General features: G+C 38.9%; 2 protein-coding genes across 7 annotated transcripts in view; both read right to left on the reverse strand.

Moving 5' to 3' along the window:
• Nucleotides 1-526: 526 nt before the first annotated feature.
• On the reverse strand, nucleotides 527-4,505 carry LOC116247610 (uncharacterized). 3 transcript variants are annotated; one of them, XM_050075856.1, is made up of 11 exons: nucleotides 4,400-4,505; nucleotides 3,589-3,832; nucleotides 3,267-3,471; nucleotides 2,912-3,002; nucleotides 2,654-2,799; nucleotides 2,310-2,553; nucleotides 2,124-2,228; nucleotides 1,844-2,026; nucleotides 1,557-1,761; nucleotides 929-1,406; nucleotides 527-712 (listed from the first exon to the last, which is right to left on the reverse strand). In XM_050075856.1, the coding sequence occupies exons 2-11, from the start codon at nucleotides 3,800-3,802 to the stop codon at nucleotides 631-633; spliced, it is 1,953 nt and encodes a 650-aa protein (XP_049931813.1). In that variant the 5' UTR covers nucleotides 3,803-3,832; nucleotides 4,400-4,505; the 3' UTR covers nucleotides 527-630. The 3 variants fall into 3 exon arrangements, 2 of the variants coding, with proteins under 2 accessions (XP_049931813.1, XP_049931812.1); XM_050075855.1 differs by lacking the exon at nucleotides 4,400-4,505 and adding an exon at nucleotides 4,121-4,249; XR_007572410.1 differs by lacking the exon at nucleotides 4,400-4,505 and adding an exon at nucleotides 4,121-4,246 and having other exon boundaries at nucleotides 627-712; nucleotides 812-1,406.
• A 1,275-nt stretch (nucleotides 4,506-5,780) lies between these two features.
• LOC116247609 (indole-3-acetaldehyde oxidase-like) overlaps nucleotides 5,781-17,925 on the reverse strand; it is a 36,042-nt gene continuing 23,897 nt past the window's right edge. Inside the window, exons 1-10 of one of the 4 annotated variants that reach the window (XM_031619804.2) lie at nucleotides 14,805-15,061; nucleotides 11,585-13,381; nucleotides 10,750-11,000; nucleotides 10,462-10,671; nucleotides 9,996-10,214; nucleotides 8,453-9,415; nucleotides 7,624-7,719; nucleotides 7,453-7,551; nucleotides 6,802-6,991; nucleotides 5,781-6,484 (exon numbers count right to left, since the gene is read on the reverse strand). In XM_031619804.2, coding sequence (XP_031475664.1) covers nucleotides 6,267-6,484; nucleotides 6,802-6,991; nucleotides 7,453-7,551; nucleotides 7,624-7,719; nucleotides 8,453-9,415; nucleotides 9,996-10,214; nucleotides 10,462-10,671; nucleotides 10,750-11,000; nucleotides 11,585-13,381; nucleotides 14,805-14,961 — 4,200 coding nt within the window. In that variant the 5' untranslated portion in view covers nucleotides 14,962-15,061 and the 3' untranslated portion in view covers nucleotides 5,781-6,266. Of the gene's footprint in view, nucleotides 6,485-6,801; nucleotides 6,992-7,432; nucleotides 7,552-7,623; nucleotides 7,720-8,452; nucleotides 9,416-9,995; nucleotides 10,215-10,461; nucleotides 10,672-10,749; nucleotides 11,001-11,584; nucleotides 13,382-13,519; nucleotides 13,632-14,804; nucleotides 15,062-17,925 lie in introns of those variants that run through there. The other 3 variants (XM_050075853.1, XM_031619805.2, XM_050075852.1) reach the window with 3 other exon arrangements.

Consider the following 17,925-nt stretch of genomic DNA (forward strand, 5'->3'; position numbering starts at 1 on the left):
GATCATTTATTTTTCTCTCAGTTATATATGGATGGATAGCTAAATATAATGGCATGTAAGGGGTGTAAGGTTTCCTAGCGTGCTCTTGTTGGGTCTGCCCAGCTTTAGCTCGTCTTAGATATTGATAGTTACCACCATGATCCTGGAAAACAGGGAGTGCCTGAATGGCGGAGAAAAGGACCTTAGACACACTGTTCGTCTCGCATGTACATACCCCATTGCAAACATGGTAGAGTGGTGTCTTGTTATACTCCACCAAAACCTTTGCTGGCAATTGGCAAAAGGTGGCTGGCATCAAACGACCATCTTGTCTGCCTCTCATAGTCGCTCTTAAGGTGATCCCGTCTACAGTGAAATTCCAGGCGGTCAGACAGGTCCTTAAGTCGATTTCAATTTTCAACCAGTTAACGAAGTCCCTGAGAGGGCCTTTTGAAGCATTGCGTCTCCTAAAAACTAGGTTGAGCGTGGTTCCGAAGCTTTCGGTCTCTCAAAGATAAAGTAGACAATATGATACGAGGCAGCTTTACAAATACAACTGTCCTCAAATGCAAATTTAGATAATCAAACTGCGAATCGCCATCTTGGCTTTTGTACATTTGAAGAATTTTTGGCAGGGAAACAGAAGAGTACCTAAACAAAGACATGCAGTAACAATGTGATGGCAACGAATGGCACCACAGTATACATTTTGTTGTCACCAGATGAAGACGACCTAAAATAAGATGAGGAACTTCAATTTAATTAAAATCTTAAATAAACATGAATAAATGCCTTGTCATCTCATCAACTAAACAAAAATAAAAATAAAAACCTCTATATGTTCTTATAGTTGGAAGTGCTTCTTTTTCAGCGGGATGCTGTAAAGATACTTCGACTTAGACCAGGCTTCAAAGATAAATGCTTGAAACCAAGCAAAAGCCTCCTCTACCTCGCTGGGGACGTCGTCAGGCCAAAACCAATCGGAAACAGTGGATCGTAGTGCTTGTCACCAACATTCATTGGCAGCTGATCAACACTCCTGAACCAAGTCCGTGGCAGCTTGCCAGTAAAGCCATAGTCACCAAAAAGCACATCTGCAATGCCTTGGCCTTCTGTTCCTGGCAACCATGCGGCGACTAATGCATCAATTTTTGATACGTATGGCTCCATGACTACAGGCCTGCCTGAGATGATGACCACTGCGCACTTAACAGACCCACACACATTCTGGATAACAGAAGGACCAGGCTCCAGGATGGTCAGGTTCTTGCTATCACCAGCTGTTTCTGCATAAGGAGGCTCGCCAACAACCACAACAGCATAAGCGAAGCCACCTTTCTTGACAAAATCAGCATCAGGATTGTTTTCGAATACGACTTCAGTCTCGGGGTTCACTGTTGACTTCACGGCGCTGAGAACAGTTGTTCCTTCAAAAAAGAAAAGAAAAACCTGGTTAGAATATATAAAACAGAAGTTAAGCTATACAGGCATCTAATGTATATAACTAGCTGGACAAAATCAATTGAAAGAAGAAAAACAAACGTCTCCATGTATGACTATCAAATAGAGGTGTATACCTTTAGTGACATTATTTCCAGAAACACCTTGCCATTCAATTGTCCATCCTCCACATTGGTAGCCCAAGTTGTCAGCATGGGTTCCAGCAACAAGGATCTTAGGAGCCGCCTTGTCCAGGGGCAGCAAGGGTTTCTCATCTTGTTTCCCATTCTTAAGTAGGACAAGTGATTTCCTCACTGCTTCCCTAGCAAGTTCTCTATGAGCCTGATAACAGGAAAAGGTTCATTAGTTTCTGTCATATCCCCACAAAAATCTAAGCTTGAAGTTGTAAATACAAGAGACGAACCTGGCTGCCAAGCTCATTAACCAGACTGTAATCAGCAAACGGATTTTCAAACAGGCCCATGGTGAACTTGACTCGCAAAATCCTGCGAACTGCATCATCTATTCTGCTCATTGGGATGACCCCAGATTTAACCAGGTAGGTTAAGTCATCAATGAATTCTGTGTAGTTAAGTGGAACCATAACCTGCAGACATATAATTTAGACAAATGATCTCATTAATGCCATAACGAGCTAATCTAGGGGCCACCAGTCGTGAGCGGCATAGGCGTGTATCTCTTACCATGTCAATACCAGCCAGGATTCCAGCTTGTACCGAGTATGTATAGTTTGCATCTATTGGGTAGGTGATCTTGTCAATGCCCTGCCAATCTGAAATAACAAAGCCCTGCAGAATAATTTGTAAATGACCATTGAGTTCTATAGTCTAGATTCTGGGACATGTTTTTGGTTGGAGTGTTTAACATACCCTAAACTTAAGATGATTCTTGAGGTAACCGGTAACCAAGTCACGACTTGCATGCATTTTCTTCCCGTTCCAACTTGAGTAAGAAACCATGACGGTTGCCACGCCTTTTTTAACAGCTTGATAGTAAGGAGCCATGTGGATTTTAAGCAAGCCATGACGGCTGATAATGGTATTGTTCTCATTAATTCCATTGTGGGTACCGCCATCACCAACATAATGCTTAGCACAGGCAGCTACATGGTGACTGTAAGGAAGCACCAGAAAAGTAATGCTTAGAGAAAAGTAACGCTTAGAGAAAACAGCTACGGACCAAGAGCTTCTATCGGATCATTTTGATCACTTACTTTCCGTCAACAAAAGGGACACCCTTCCTTGAGGAAGGAGGCAACTCTCCCTGCAAACCAGGAATGATTTCCGTCATAGCTCTAACAGTGTTAGGGTCCTCACTGTAGCTCTCGTAGCAGCGGCCCCATCTCGGATCCCTGCACACCTGTTTGCACAACAAGATAGAAGGCTTGTTTATAGGGCAGCACAAAGACCGAACCCAGCAGAACAATTCTTAACTAATAGTAGTTCTAAAAGCATCAACGACAGATTCTTACTGCAAGACAGGGCGCAAAAACATAAGGAATGCCTGTGGCCCTGACTTCTAGAGCAGTTGCTTCACCAATCCGCTTGACAAGCTCGGGATCCCTGTGAAAGAAACAATCATAAAAAATAAATATGAAGCAAAATTTTCTGGACTCGAGCCCTAAAGAAAATTTCCCAAGACCAAATTGATTGGTTTTATTGTTGTTCATTAAACAGTTCAATTGATGCCAATATTCGCCTGTTTCTTGAATCAATGGATACAGGAATTTAGTCAATATTCCGAAGAAAAGAAAAAGAATAAGATGTGAAATATCAATGAAGAAAAAGCACATGGATTACAATAAATTTGAATTGATGGCAACTTGCCTAGTAGCTCCAAGGCCAACATTGTGAGGGAAAAGTGTAGCATCATAGACGTTATTATGTCCATGAACAGCATCGATGCCGTAGATCATTGGGATTTGAAGACGAGTTGACATAGCGCCTTTCTGGAAGCTATTAACCATGTCAATCCAATCCTTTGGCGTAGCTTGAGGAAGAGGCATGCTTCCACCTCCACTCAGCAAACTACCTGTCGTTGAGTTCAGCAATACAGATAGGTTCTTAACATTGCCCACAGGAAGCGTAGACATTACAAATGATCTGAAAATGCACTAGTTGCAAACAAAACAGAAAAATTCCGCTGTACCTATGAAATACTTCTTAACAATTTCTGGAGTCGCAACAACACGGTCGATTTGTGTCATCTGTCCAATCTTCTCTTCCAGAGTCATCCGCCTCATCAGGTCTTTGATCCTATAGTTCAATGGCGCCGTTGGGTCCTTGTATCGGTCACTACCCGCTAAGCCTGTCGATCCGAACGACGCCAAAATGACGAGAACAAGCACCGGCAAGAACGCCATCCTCTGGCAGAGCAGGTCAGTCCACTAGGTCTGGGATGAGATTGAAATTAGATAACTGAGAGTCAGTTCTGCATTTGGAATGAACGAACAATGCTTCGCGGCAAGCTTGCAATTATGCGCTCTTTTTGTTGATGCGTCAACTAATAATAACAGACATGCGTATTCAGAGAGACGAAATCAAAAACCTATGTGAGAGCTCGTGTGTTTTGTGAAAATGCAAGACTCAGCTTCAGACCCATCAGGAACAGCACACCAAATGAAGAAAATCAGAGCAGCTAGAAAAAGAAAAGAAGATTGAAACATGACAACCCAAATTACATTAAACCGCATTCCTTTTGGATCCCGTCAACCAATAAACCATCTTTAAATCCAGAAATGGCTGCAATGCAGGTGAAGAATCAACAGTACTAACAGTGTTCGCTGCTTTTTGCCGTAAAACCAAACATTAGACCGTGTTTCAATGACAACCGGTCGATCTTCTTCGCGTTAAGGAAAAAAAACAGAGAACTAATAAAATCATCAGCTGTTTCGTTCTTCAGGAACGCTAAGCTGATTTTTAACGAACAAGCAAAAGTCAAGATAGCAAAACAGGCTTACATTTACTTCTTCCTCCTCCTGTAGTCTGAGGTCACCAATGCACGACGAGCGCAAGCAGAATCAAGAGCATTTATAAAGGAGGTGGTAGGCTCCCGGTGGGAAAAGGAAACCGTAGAAAGATAACACGGAAAAGACCAATCCAGTTTAAAAAGGATAACAACGGAAAGAGAAAGTCCCTTCCTCGTGAAACTAATCTTATTTCCTATTCATAGTTTAGTGTTTATCGTTTAAAAGAAAAAGGGGAAAGACCTTTTTACCGCGTTGTCTTCTTCGATTTCAAAGGCCATTTACATTTACGGTTTCTTTGGATCCGCAGTTTTCTTTTAATATTTGTGCATTTAGCTGTACTTTTTTGTAACATAACAAGGAAATCCGATTTGGCCGCAAGGATAGATTTTATTAGTTGCTGAAGATAAGCAACAGACAAGTAAATTTAAGAGTGAATCCATTGAGAAAGTTTGTCATTTGGTGAACCATCTTATGAATAAAATCTCAAATGTAGCACTGACTAGTTTCTGGTTTTCCTGATATGAGCCTAAGTTTTACTGACAACTGTCGGATGAGGGCTAGCTTTACCATTGCCTTCAACTCCCTAGTTCAAGAAAAATGACGAAGTTTATCGTTTTCTGAAAAAATAAATGATGCTTTTACAAAATACTTCAAGTCATTTCGTTTTCCAAGGTATCATGATTTAACTGAAAATACTTTTCCAGCAGCTGCTAAACAAAGTGAGGCCCGTATCGGGCAAATCAGACAAATGTAGCCCATATTAAAAATATGGCTGAATGGTAGGCCCTCCAATGAAGAATAATTGATGTCAAACACGTTTGCTATTGTGGGACGTGAATCCAACTAAAGAAGCTACCCTCTTGCGTTGCGTCGGTTAAGCTGATTCTGAGTACACTAAGATTTGTTTGGAAGTTTATGGGGCATTTAGATCAAAATTTATACTTTGACAACCCAAAATTGGTGAAAACCATTACAAATTTATTTTTAAAAATAAATGTATAATGTATAAATAATTATAAATAAAAGAATTATAAATATATTAAAAACTTGAACCGTTTCAAATTGAACAGATCTTCAACCAATTTTACTTAGAATCAACATATTCAACCCAAATGTCCTCATTTTTCATGTCATTTGTCACGGTATTACTGGATCCTATGTGTTCTGGTTTAGCCGGATTCAATTGAAAGCTAGATGACAAAAAAAAAAAAAAGTGAATCCAACCAGCTCAAATCCTGTTATGTGAATTCTAATAACTCAAAATGAATTCGGGGATGAAAACGGCCATATAAGGATCCAGATCCAAGTATTGATCAGCTTTGAGTATCAAATCCGATTCGAAAGGTTGTCCCGAATGATTAGAAAGCCTGACTAAATCAAAGCACCACATAAAACTCGAGTTTATTCAGCAAAACATGTCACATGTCACATGTGGGTGGGTCCAATACTGCGTACAGTAACAAACCCATACAAGATACGAAGTGGGGATTCCTCCCATCTTTTGTGAATCAGTTAGTTAGATACTTGTTCATCATTAAAAGGACCCGTTCCATCCTCAACAATTTTACTGTTTTCATTCTGCCTACCTATACGAGCCTTCCGATTTATGGATGGAATATGATGAACAGAGATATCAGGAAGACGATCAACCCATGAATTAATGCACAACAGACCCACAGAGAGTCACTCTCAATAAATTCGTGGACACCTTTGTAGATCTTCATGAGGGTCACATGCTGATCCAAGAAGCGCAATTAGACCCTGTTTAGTCCCATCAGGAACGTATTGCAGAAGTAGGACATTGAATTGCGATTATATGGCTGAATATCCAAGGAAGCATCTATAATGCCCTTGGGCCTTAGCTGCGGCTGATCAGACTCCGTAAATACCTCTCAACATTGTCTAGCCCACAGAGTTCTTTGATATAGTCCATGGTAGCAGGAGTATCCATCCTAAAGACTGGAGAAGGTGCCTCTGAATTACTGTAAGCACGTAGATCACTTCTTGCTGCCTTTATAGCCTCCCTTGCAGCACAGTGCACTGAAGCTGCGAGAAGTAAAGGTGGTTCTCCGGAAGCTGTTTAGAAAGGAAATGAAATCAATCAATGTTGATACATCTGATAAACTCCAGAACGGAGAAAGTAATACCCCAACTCCCGTAGGAACATCCACCCTTAGTGCAGGTTTTCCATTTGTGAGGCAACTCAAATGAGAGAAGTTAAATTAAGAATTCGACCAACAAGTAGAGAGAGGGTCTCAGATCTCAATTCAAACCTCAGCCCAACTGTATGCTGACAGATATACATACACGCTACTTATGTGAACGTCTTTCCTGCACATTCCAAGAGAGACAGAGAACATGAAGGTGCCAAGTAAGGAAAGAGAAAGTGTCACCTTTGGAGGAAAGAACACGATTTTTGTGATGGCCACTGTCCAATATTTCGACGTTGAATTGGCGCGGGATTGTGTCAACTGTAGGAATCTTGTATGTCCAAGTACCATCAGATAGTACCAGTCCATCATAGTCTGTGACATGCTTTTCTAGCATGAAGAAACCGATTCCTTGGACAAACGCACCCTCTATCTGTAAAACATTGCGAAAGCAGATAATAAAGTGAATCTACAGAGCAATCAAATACAGAAGTACCATAGATGAACAGCAATCGAGCATACTTAAATGTTTTTAAGATGGATAACATTTGCATTTTTGGCTTTCAATTGAAAAGATGCCTTTTCAGACCATCAGATTCGTGCACATGGTAAATCCAATTCGTACTCACAAAATACGGCACAAATTCAGAAGAGCTTGGTCTTCTTCCAAATATGAAAAAGGAGGAGGAACAGGTAGAACTTCGATCTACACTTTTACAAGACACGAACCAGAACATTGAACATGTAAACAGGAGAAGATATCGAAATATCAACTTATAAAAGCTGGCAGCTCATGAGGGATGGGCCTAGACTGGGAGTGCCGTATTGTTCTGTTGGGCGGACACTTATGGGATCTAGTGCAAAGATAACTCACCAGTCACCCTTTTGACTGACCTGTCCTAGATCTACGGCAGGATTTAGACTTAAGCCACAGTCATATGTTATGTCTGTACGCAGAATTGTGGTTGCTCCTGTCAAAAGGTCAACCTCTACCTGTGCAAAACAGAAAGAGATTCAGTTACCAGATAAGGGTAGGTAGACAGGCTAAAAACATATTACATTTACCTCACTTGCTGCAGCACCAAAATTCAGATACTGAGATGTACCAGGAGCAGGAACCCAGTATGTGCTTGCTGATAGATTCAGTAGTCGACGATGTGCCTGCAGGACAAGGCATGCATGGCATATATTCCCCTTCAAATGACTAATCTAATCACAAGAGGCAGATGCGCTGGGACCATCCGTCATAATTTAAGAGCTTATAAGCTACGACTACATCTTTCATTGGGACGTCACATAAAACATTAAGCATGTAAAGAAAGACAACTGGCCCATACATGGCAAAAACTCAGTCAAAAACGTGAACCAGGTTGATGAAAAGAAAATTTACGTACATAATTCTCACTATATGTTTACATTGCAAAAGAGCTTTACCACGAAGAGGAATGATAAGCCTTCTTTCGGAATGCACTGTTGAGCTTTGATTTTCATTAGCAATTACAACCAAGTACACCATATCTAATTTGCATATGAAGCCATTTAATTGGTATGACACTTTTGCTCATTTACTTGTAAGAAAATTCGTCGAAAGCTGATCGGTCCATATAGGTTTCTTTTTCTATTATGTCTATACTTTTTCTTTTAAATAGCAGAGTAAGCCAACCTTCCAATTAATGACCAGGAAAGTAACTTGCCGACAAAAACTCCAGAACAATATTTTTTAGAACTATTGGATGAGCAGTAAATGATAAAAAATTAAACAAACTAGTGATTCTGTGATATAATTTCATGATTATGCTTCAAAAGCAAAATAACTCATGTAATAAACACAACTATTACAAGTTGAAAAATAGAAAATAACTTTATGCTAAATATCAATACCTGATATCCTTACCTGGAGTACAACAGCATCCCATGAAACTTGTTCCTTGTTTTCTTGCAATTTTGCCACAATAGGTGTAAGCCTTTCCACCAGGACATTGCATGATAAACGCACTACTTCACAACTTGATTCAGATGCGGTGCTTCCTGCAGTATAACCTCCCTGTACCAGACTCAGAGTATCTGTCTGGACAATGCGTACTCTCTTCAGAAGATCTTCACCCGTGTCATTCAATATCTTCCCAAGAGCAAATGCAGTCATTTGTGCCACTTTTGTCCACAGTCCTTGCCCTAACTCAACGCCACCAACTTCAACCACGATTGAGCCATCATTGAGAATGCTCACTTTTCCAGGTTTTGGCCACATTGTGACTTTGTAAACAATCGGCACAACAGACAGCCCTCGCTTCCTCCACCTGTTACAACTGTTGAACTGTTTCACAGCTTCCGCTCTGCTATCAAAGCACGACGATGCCAACAACTTGTCCAAAACCAAAGGCAAAGTGTAGTCGGCGGCACAACTGCAATTTCCATAGAACACCTTAAGGCTTTCAAAGGTGTGCAAATTTTTCCTTCTCACAGCATTAGCTTCCATAGAGAGAGCTGATGCTACTTGTTCAATAACAGTCTCTGCAATGAATGAACCCTGTACCTCACCTGGTGCGCGCATGGCTGACTTCGTTAGAAGGTTGGTCTTGCAGAGCTTAATGTCATAAGAAAAGACTCGCCAATTGTACTTCTTTAGTGCTTCTGGAATGGTGATTAACATAGACGAACTGCAATCTTCTGATATCCCTGCATCTATTAATATATCAACGTGCAATGCCGTAACGGTCCCATCATCTTTAAAACCCACTGTATACTTTACTTTGATGGGATGCCTTCCCATCACTGACATCATATCCGCCTTTCTGTCAAGATATACTCGAACTGGTCGACCCAGTCTATGAGCTGCTAGTGCACAAGCTGTGGCAACCTACATATCATAAAAGAAGCCAGACTTTTCATCATGAAGTTGAAGAGCTCGATAACTTTCCTTCGTTGAGTAAATCACAATACTGCCTATTGTACAAGTTTCTCTGGATGATGCACGTTGAAGAGCAAATGCATGGGTTTTTGCACATTATTTATGAGAAGCGGGTATTGTTCACTCTGACAAGATCGGAAATCATGAGCGAAAAGAAAAAAACAATATGAGATGAATAATATGCTTGAAAATGAAAGGTATAGGCCAAAGGAGTTGTACAACCATGGTTGTGAGTATGAGTATCAGGTTAGTCAGTTCACTATTAAGATAGAGAATCAACCTGTCGATATCTGCTTTCTCAAACTAAAAATATTAAATTTGCATGATTATTTTATTAACTAAAAAACCAACCAAAATTCAGCCATTACAGTATTGGTGACAACCGTGAGTAGCATCATGATAAAGATGAGCATTTCACCTATTTTTTAGTCTCTGAATTAGCAATTAAAAAAAAATCTTAGCAAATTACTTGCACGCTACAATGGGATAAAAGAAATTGCACTTGAATTGTAGATCGTATGGAACTCACAGGAACGGATCGAAAGGCCTTTCCACCAAACCCACCACCAACTCTTCTTGAAATTACACGCACATTATGTTCTGGGAGTCCAAGACATTTGGCAATTATAAGTTGGCAGGTCTCAGGGATCTGCGTTGAGCAGTAGACAACCATGCAGTTATCTTCATCTGGAACAGCAAGTGCTGTCTGTGTCTCCATGTAGAAATAGTATTGTGAGCCCATCTCGACCTGCAAGTGTCTCTCACAGTTAGACGCTTACTCCAGCACACAAAAGGATGTTTACCGTATTAAGTATATAAAAAATTGCAGAAAGAATATGCCCACTTAACATCTACAATGGAGGAGAAATCAAAGAAGAATTATTGTCACATAGCATATTTCAGATGAACAAATCTTGAGAAACTGATGAATGCAGGCTTGGTAACCGATAACGAGGAACAAGTTCAAAGAGGCGTGGTAGAAAACCTAAGCGTACCTCAGCTGAGTGGATCTTGTGATCAGCCAGAGACATTCCATCGGAGAAGTTTCCAAACTTTTCTGGATGGTAAAAGGATGGGTTCTGATAAAAGCTAGATTTTGAGACGGCCTCTTCAATGGATAGAACTGGAGGTTCTAGATTTTCGGTGTCATAGCATACATTTACATTCTCAGCAGCAATGCATGCACCTTTCCGTGTGTCTGCAACCTGAAAGAAAGACAGTGATACATTAAATTCACAGTCTAGTTTCCTTCACGAAGAAGAGTGACTCAGCGAGCAATTTACCACGAGGCCAAGCGGTTGACCAACGCATTCAGTAAGAACATCAGCAAACAACGGTTCGTCGGCAAGCATTCCAACATTTTGCCCTCCTTTGGGAATATCTTTAGCTGAAATAAGCGTAACGAATTCTTGAGATGCTAAACTAGGGCTCATCTCAATCTTTTGAATACGTGCCAAAGGTTTTGTGCTATAAACGAATGCACCATGTAGACAGTCCTTTGGAGAAGGAAGGTCATCCACGTATACTGCCTCGCCTGCGTGTATAAAATGAAGATGCTAATTTTAGTTCCTGTCCTAGGTCTTCACATTTTTACCAGCAGTAGAAGAATATACAATAAAATGCCATATTGCCTACTTAATTTGCTTTGCAAAAAAACTTTCAAACCTAGTCACCCTAGTCCTAGCAGAAATTCTTTTAAACCTTTTTTTTATCTGCACTTGTCTGTTGAAGATGAGTTCACCATCGAAATTTCTGTGCAAAACCAAAAGGACTTTTGAATTAATAGTAATAAATAACATCTCAAAGTTTTAAAGGGTGAGGTTCTTTTGAGGTATAATATGGTGGGCTTCAAAAATACAAAAAAAAAAAAAACTGTATTTTAAGAAAATTAAAAAACTAAAAATAAATTAAATGAGAAAATAATAACCCAAACATCAAAATATCAGTAGATTTTCAACAAATAAAAAATGAAAAAAAAAAAACTGTTTGGCATTAAAAAAATGAAAAATGTGAAAAAACGCATTAAAAACGTGTTCACGTTAAAAAAACGTTTTTTGAACGTTTTAAACGGCATTTTATTTTTTCGTATTTTTGTCAAAAAGACTATGCTTGACATACCAGAAGCTTGGAGCTCGGCGCCGACCTTTTTAGTAGGCTGACCAATTGGGTAGTAATCCTGATGGATGTCCATTACTTGCCTTGCAGATATAATGCTTGGCTCAGTACATCCATCTCCTGATATGGCAGTGAAAGTTTTAGGATTAGCTAGATTACTGGTGAGTACAGTGGACTTTCTTCCTGAATTATTCACAAACTCAGGGCACACAATAGCACCATTTATATCACCAACCCCAATATTATTCCCCACACTTCTGACAGGTCCATCCAAGCTTTTAACAAGTGGGCGGAGGAAATCAAAAAGAAAACCAGTAGCTAAACTTGACCTGTAAGCAGCTGATGGTGTGCCTTGCTCAGGTACCACTTCTGCTTGAAGCAATCGAATAGCCTCAAGTAATATGGACGGAGTGAAAAACTTGCCAACCAAAAACTCCTCCACCTTTGTAGCCCGGACCGCATGTTTAGTACCATACGCACCAAAGGCCAGTCTTAGATGTCCGGCGCCGACATTCCCTGTCACTTTATCATTTGTGACCTCTGCAAGAAAAGCAGCGTTAAGATATGCTACCGCATTTCCATGGGGGCGGGGAGCTGCTCTATATGTCTCAAACAACAACCTAGTTTCTTCTGCATGTTTCCCAACATTGGAGATACCGTCAACTATAGCTTTTTTGTCCTGGCCGCAACTTGGGATGTGAACACTGAGAAGTAGGGCGTTCCAGTTGGATGGAGGCATCTGCAAGAATTCCTCTAGGAAGAGAGTAAAACGTTCGGTGCCCATCTGTAACTTCACAGATGAACCTGCACCAAGGAGAAGGGTGGCGATGTCAGAATCAAAGCCTTTTCTTTGTGCCATGATCAAATTTCCACCTAGACTTGCGGTGTTTCGCACAAATTTTGATGCGACCTTGTTTAGATGATCAGCTATTTTCCTGAACACTAGCCCCCTTTCACTTCCAAGAATCTTTTCTTCTTCTAGCAAAGTGTCAATCACTTTGGAAATTGTTACAGTTGCCCCAAATTCAATACCGTAATCATCTTTTTTAATTTCTGAAAGCTCTAAAATATGTGTCAAATCAACATAGCTGCCACAGTCGTTCACATTCTTGTAAATACCAGAACTTGTATTCCCGGCAACTAATTGTACTCCTTGTTCGGATTCCATTACGTTTAGAAGCTCAACCATGGATGTGGGAGCAAACCAATGTTGTCCCTTTCTCAAGCTTTCCGTTCCAGATATCCTGGCACTGACTGGCGGTGAACTGAGTGAAGAGCTTCTTATCTGCAGCTTTTCATCTCTTAAAAAATCTGGAAACGTACATATTTTGTGAGGCATGTAGGTAGGCAATTTGCTCACTTCTGCGCCCTCCCCTTTCTTCCAAAATGAGTTAAGACCTAAATCTTCCATATCGACGTCCTGTGCAAAACTCTTGCAGACATCAATGATAGGGCGGTAGCCGGTGCAGCGGCACAAGTTGCCAGCAACAGCATTTTCTGCTTCAGATACTGTAAGCTTGGAGAATCCAGGAGGTGGGTCTGGCCTGCTACTCTTTTCTGCATTAACAAGAGAGGCAAAAAGAGACATGCACATCCCTGGCGTGCAGTAGCCACATTGAGAAGCATGGAAACCTGCAAACCTCTCATGAATAGAATGGAATCCATCTTTAAGGCCTTCAGTTGTGGTAACTGAACAGCCATCCACACTATATAAAAGAGTCAAACATGAACTAACTGCAAAGTCGTGCACTTGCTCCTTTTCATACGTTGAGAGAAGAACTACACAAGCTCCACAACCGCCTGCAAAGAAGATCCGAAATCTTAGTAAAGCATAAATATTTGAATTAACCAACATAGAGAAGTCATCTCACGTGTGAATGAAGAAAAGTGGACATATTTGTTGTTGCAAGTCCAGAAATAAAACAATTGAATACATACCGATGTTCATGTGAGAGCTTTCAAAATCCAAAATAATTTTTTTCTGTTAACTTCCATCGGTACGGTAAAACCTCAAACAAACGCAAACACATTTTCTATTGATTTTTTACCGTGTCAATGTAAAGCTATGCCAGCAAATGCTGATTACAACAGTAGAGTAGAAGAGCAGGAACCACACGGCATATAATTTTTTATTTTTTGTCCAAACCTGACCCACTCTCGTACGGGGTCTAGGCTCATGATCATTTGGTGGATCCTATCCCACCATCCAACAATTTCAATTCCAATATGAAAAAAAGGGTCAGGATAATTGATTGCATATTTAGTTCATCTATAAATATTTCTTACAATATTGAATGAAGGACTAAACCTTTCATGATGGTGTGTTATAATCCATCCCCTAGGGCATATGCATATACTCATATTGAGCTTAGGTCCAAGTATTGGGCCATATCCTCAAACCAATTGTAACAATTTGACTCACTCCCGTGCCAAGCTCAAACTCCTAATTTGCTAGAACCTAACCCCCTCTCTAACAGCTTCAATTCCAACATAAAGGAAAAAGGTTATGGACTAGAACAACCAATCATTTAATTTAATTAGTGTTCTTACAAGTCTTTCAATTATTGAACTCAGATTGGCTTTAAAAATTTCAAATAAAAAATAGTTACATGTTATTTCATGACTCGTCCATGTGATCAACCTCAGGCAGCAAACTTCTTTTCAAACAATGGCCGCCGTGCCTTTCAGACCGGAGCAAGACGCAGGGCCTTTACTTAGTTAATATCCTTTTTCTTTTCCCATTATAGTAATTTTACTCATCATATTACTACGCGCGAGTTCAGATCAGATTCCGGCACACAACTGCAAAAGAATTCGATTAGTGAAGATTTCAGTAGCATAGGAGAGCGTTTTTTCATGTGGAAAGAGAGAGAGAAAGAAAGAAAAAAAAAAAAGGCTTTTATTTTAGTGCAAGTAGAGAGAAATTTTTAGTAGCACACTTGAGATTGTTCTGAAAAGGGATAAAATGATTCCTGCGCCTTACTGCGTACTGGCGTACTTGAAACGGGAAAAGAGATCAGTGGCAGAAGCATATTTCTTTACCACCATGAATCGTGTCATATACATACCGATCTTTCGTTATATCATATTGGAGGAGATGCAGTCGATTGACATATTACCAAGAGGCAATAGTAGAATGCAAAATATTAATCAGGTCCGTATATATATCAGAATTGATCTTCCTGAAGATCAATGAATGGAGAACAAGACAGTTGTGACGGACCTTCTCCACAGCCAAGCTTGGCTCCCTTGTAGCGCGTCTGAAGGCGAAGGAACTCCAAGAGGGTGGTCGAAGGATGGACACCGGAGAGCTCCACCTTCTCCCCGTTGAGTGCAAACACCAACGTCTGCTTGCTGCACGAGGCCACCGTGGTTTCCATACAGTGTTTCCCCGAGAAAGGTCAAGAAAGGAGATCGCTGAGTACGGCCCGGCCGGCGGCCACTCTCCGCCAAATTTTGTGGTGAAGAAAGATGTGGACCTCTGCGTTTGTCGTCGACCTATAATCCATTACAATACTAGTCAAATGGTTTAAATATAAAATATTCAAATACGAGACTTTTCTTTTGCTCCTTTAAAAGGTGAACTTTTTTTTTTTTTTTTTTGGGTGAAATAGTCTTTTCTTTTGTACTGTTTCCCACTAAAATTATTCAAAAGGCAACATATTTTTTTAGTTTTTTAATTCCCACCCGAACTTGACATTTATAACTTATCAGATCCATAAAAGCGCCTGCGATTGACCCATATGTAGGGTGTTCATGGAATCAATTAATATTGAACAGAAGCGTAGATATATATGGCACCATCCTGATCCTGCTGACAAAGTTCGAGATTGATTTGAACAAGCAATAAAATAAAATAAAAAATCTAAGCATGCGTTTGATCCTCTTTCCTGTGCAAGACAATGATCGTTTGAAATTGGGACGATGGACATAACAATTCTGAGTGGTACAGCGACGTCTCAACTAATGTTAGCTTAACTTTAAATGTCATTGATGAAGGTAGCACTAGTATAGTAGGTAAGCTGACTGTTGAAAAATATGGTGCTTTCATCAATTTCTTTTTTTACTTCGCCAATTCACCGGTATAGGTCCATACAAAACTGTTGTCAGCCTCAATCTATATTGACGGGCTTTGATCCGCGTCAGTAAATATCTCTATTTCTCTTTGATTTTCAGGGTGTAGAAAACTTCAATAAAGATTGTGACCTTCGGTGACTTTTTTCATATCCGACAATAAAAGTTTTAAATTTTTGATTTCCTACACTTTTGAAAATTTCAAAAATCTAATCACTAGTGACGCTAGAATACAATAAATATCGCCATATGGTTTAAAATTTAAAGTTCTCCCAACAACATTTCTTTCCTGCTGATAACTAAATATTTTTTAGTGACACTAAAACATTACCGTACCATCCAAGTTAGAAAGTAGACATGCCCTCCTTTTTTTTCAATCTTATCCCCCTAACTAAAGGTATGTTTCTCTCTCTCTCTCCCTCACTCTTTCATTTTCTTTCTCTCTCTCTCCCTCACCCTTACATTTTCTTTCTCTCTCTCCCCTCATTTTCATTCTCACTCTCTCTCTCCATGTATTTTATATGTTTATTTTTCATTGCTTATCTTTATTTTAGATTACGTTGCAAAAAAAAAAAAAAAGAAAGAAAGATGCCAATTGTCACTTCAACTTTGAAAAATAAATGTTGTGGTGAGTTCCTTTCATATATATTTTTTCTTATTTCTTATTGTTATGATTAATTTTATTTAGTACTTTTATAGTTCTTTTGCCTAAGCTATTAACCAAGTAGCCGAATATCCATGACCTCCTCTGATTTTTATCGAGCTATATATATATATATATATATAGTCAAGAGACCTGTAGCAGTGAAATTTTCACCGATATAGGTATACCGCTTTTAATAACTCATTTTTTCCGCGTCAGGTAAAAATATTTTTGTTACAAAAACTTTCCATCAGTAAAACTCTTACATCTTTGGTTTCAACTTCTTAATTTTCACTGATCTGTTGTCTAAACGTCAGTAAAAGGCTAGTTTTGACTGTTTTTTATCGAAACGACAGTGAAGGCATCACTGACATTATTTTTACTGACATTGGCGACAAAAGTCAGTAAAGCCAATAATAATGTCAGTAAACCCAAAAAAAGTCGTAAATGCATACTTGAAAATAGGGATTGCTTAAAACTGTACCATTCGAGGGTATGACGACATTTTTTTTTCTTAGCCTTATTTTGCAAAGTGATTTGATTTTTTTTTTCGGTTTTACAAAACTCTTGCATTTTTGCTCTTTTTGAAAATTTTATAAGAAGGTGTCATTTCAAAATTTCAAGGTGATATACTTTTACAAAATTTTGCACCTTTTCAATTTTTTGAACAACATCGCGATTGATTTTTACTTTTCAAAATTTTGTACATTTTCTAAGAGGAGATTAAACTTTCTGTGGAATTTGGGAAATTTCGTGCAAACTTTTCAAGGCTCTTTCAAGCTGCTTCTAATTTTACTAAATTTTCAACTTTCACAAGTGTTATAAACTCACACTTTTACAAGTAAGATCATTAAATTCTCAAAAGCTTATAATGCTCTTCAATTTTTGAAAATTTTGGAAGCTTTATTTCAAAAAATTTCTCGTTTTATAAAATCCTTGCACTTTTTTTTACACTTTTTACAAGGAACACAAACATTTTGGCTAGCTTCACAAATTTTAGTGGGAAATTTTGTTAACACTTTGAAACTGCTTTGATTTACAATACTCACTACTTTCACCAGCTTTACAACTTGCCATTTTAACAAGTTATGCCTTGATATTTTTAAAAAGCTTGATATGTTCTTTGATTTTTGAATAATTTTCAAGTATTGTGTTGCACTCACAAATGAACTTTTTAAGCAAATTTGAAAAATGATTTTTGCTTTCATAGTGTAACACGTTTTGAAATTTTTTCTAGCGAAACTTTTGAAAATTTATCTGATATTGATAAACGTTTTCTAGTTTTGCTGGTGTTGTTTCAAAATCATGGAATTTCTCAACTTGTGAAGCTTTTCACATTTCTTTCGGCATTTGAATGCTAACGTTGTTTTATTATCTTTTGTTAATGTTTTTACACTTCGATTGACGAATTTAACAAAATCTTCATTACTGTTCTTTGGTTAGTAAAAATTGATTTTAATTTTATAAAACTCAGAACCTTCTCAAGTTTTGCAAATTAACAACTTTTGCAAGTGAAATCTTGACATTTTCAATATAGAACACATTTTTCAAATTGTGAAAATTTATAAGTGTTGTTTTGAACTCATAAATTTTCTGAAGTTTTAACAGATTTTGTCAATTGTTTCAG

This window comes from Nymphaea colorata, chromosome 2, assembly GCF_008831285.2.
Source record: "Nymphaea colorata isolate Beijing-Zhang1983 chromosome 2, ASM883128v2, whole genome shotgun sequence".
NCBI lineage: Eukaryota > Viridiplantae > Streptophyta > Magnoliopsida > Nymphaeales > Nymphaeaceae > Nymphaea > Nymphaea colorata.

Excerpts from the sequence above, each read along its gene's own strand:
- LOC116247610 (XM_050075856.1), bottom strand. The coding sequence starts at position 3,802 with ATGGCGTTCTTGCCGGTGCTTGTTCTCGTCATTTTGGCGTCGTTCGGA. Across the intron at positions 2,554-2,653 it reads GTCCCTTTTGTTGACGGAAA|TCACCATGTAGCTGCCTGTG; the intron begins GTAAGTGATCAA and ends GCTTCCTTACAG. Across the intron at positions 1,762-1,843 it reads TTAATGAGCTTGGCAGCCAG|GCTCATAGAGAACTTGCTAG; the intron begins GTTCGTCTCTTG and ends TCCTGTTATCAG.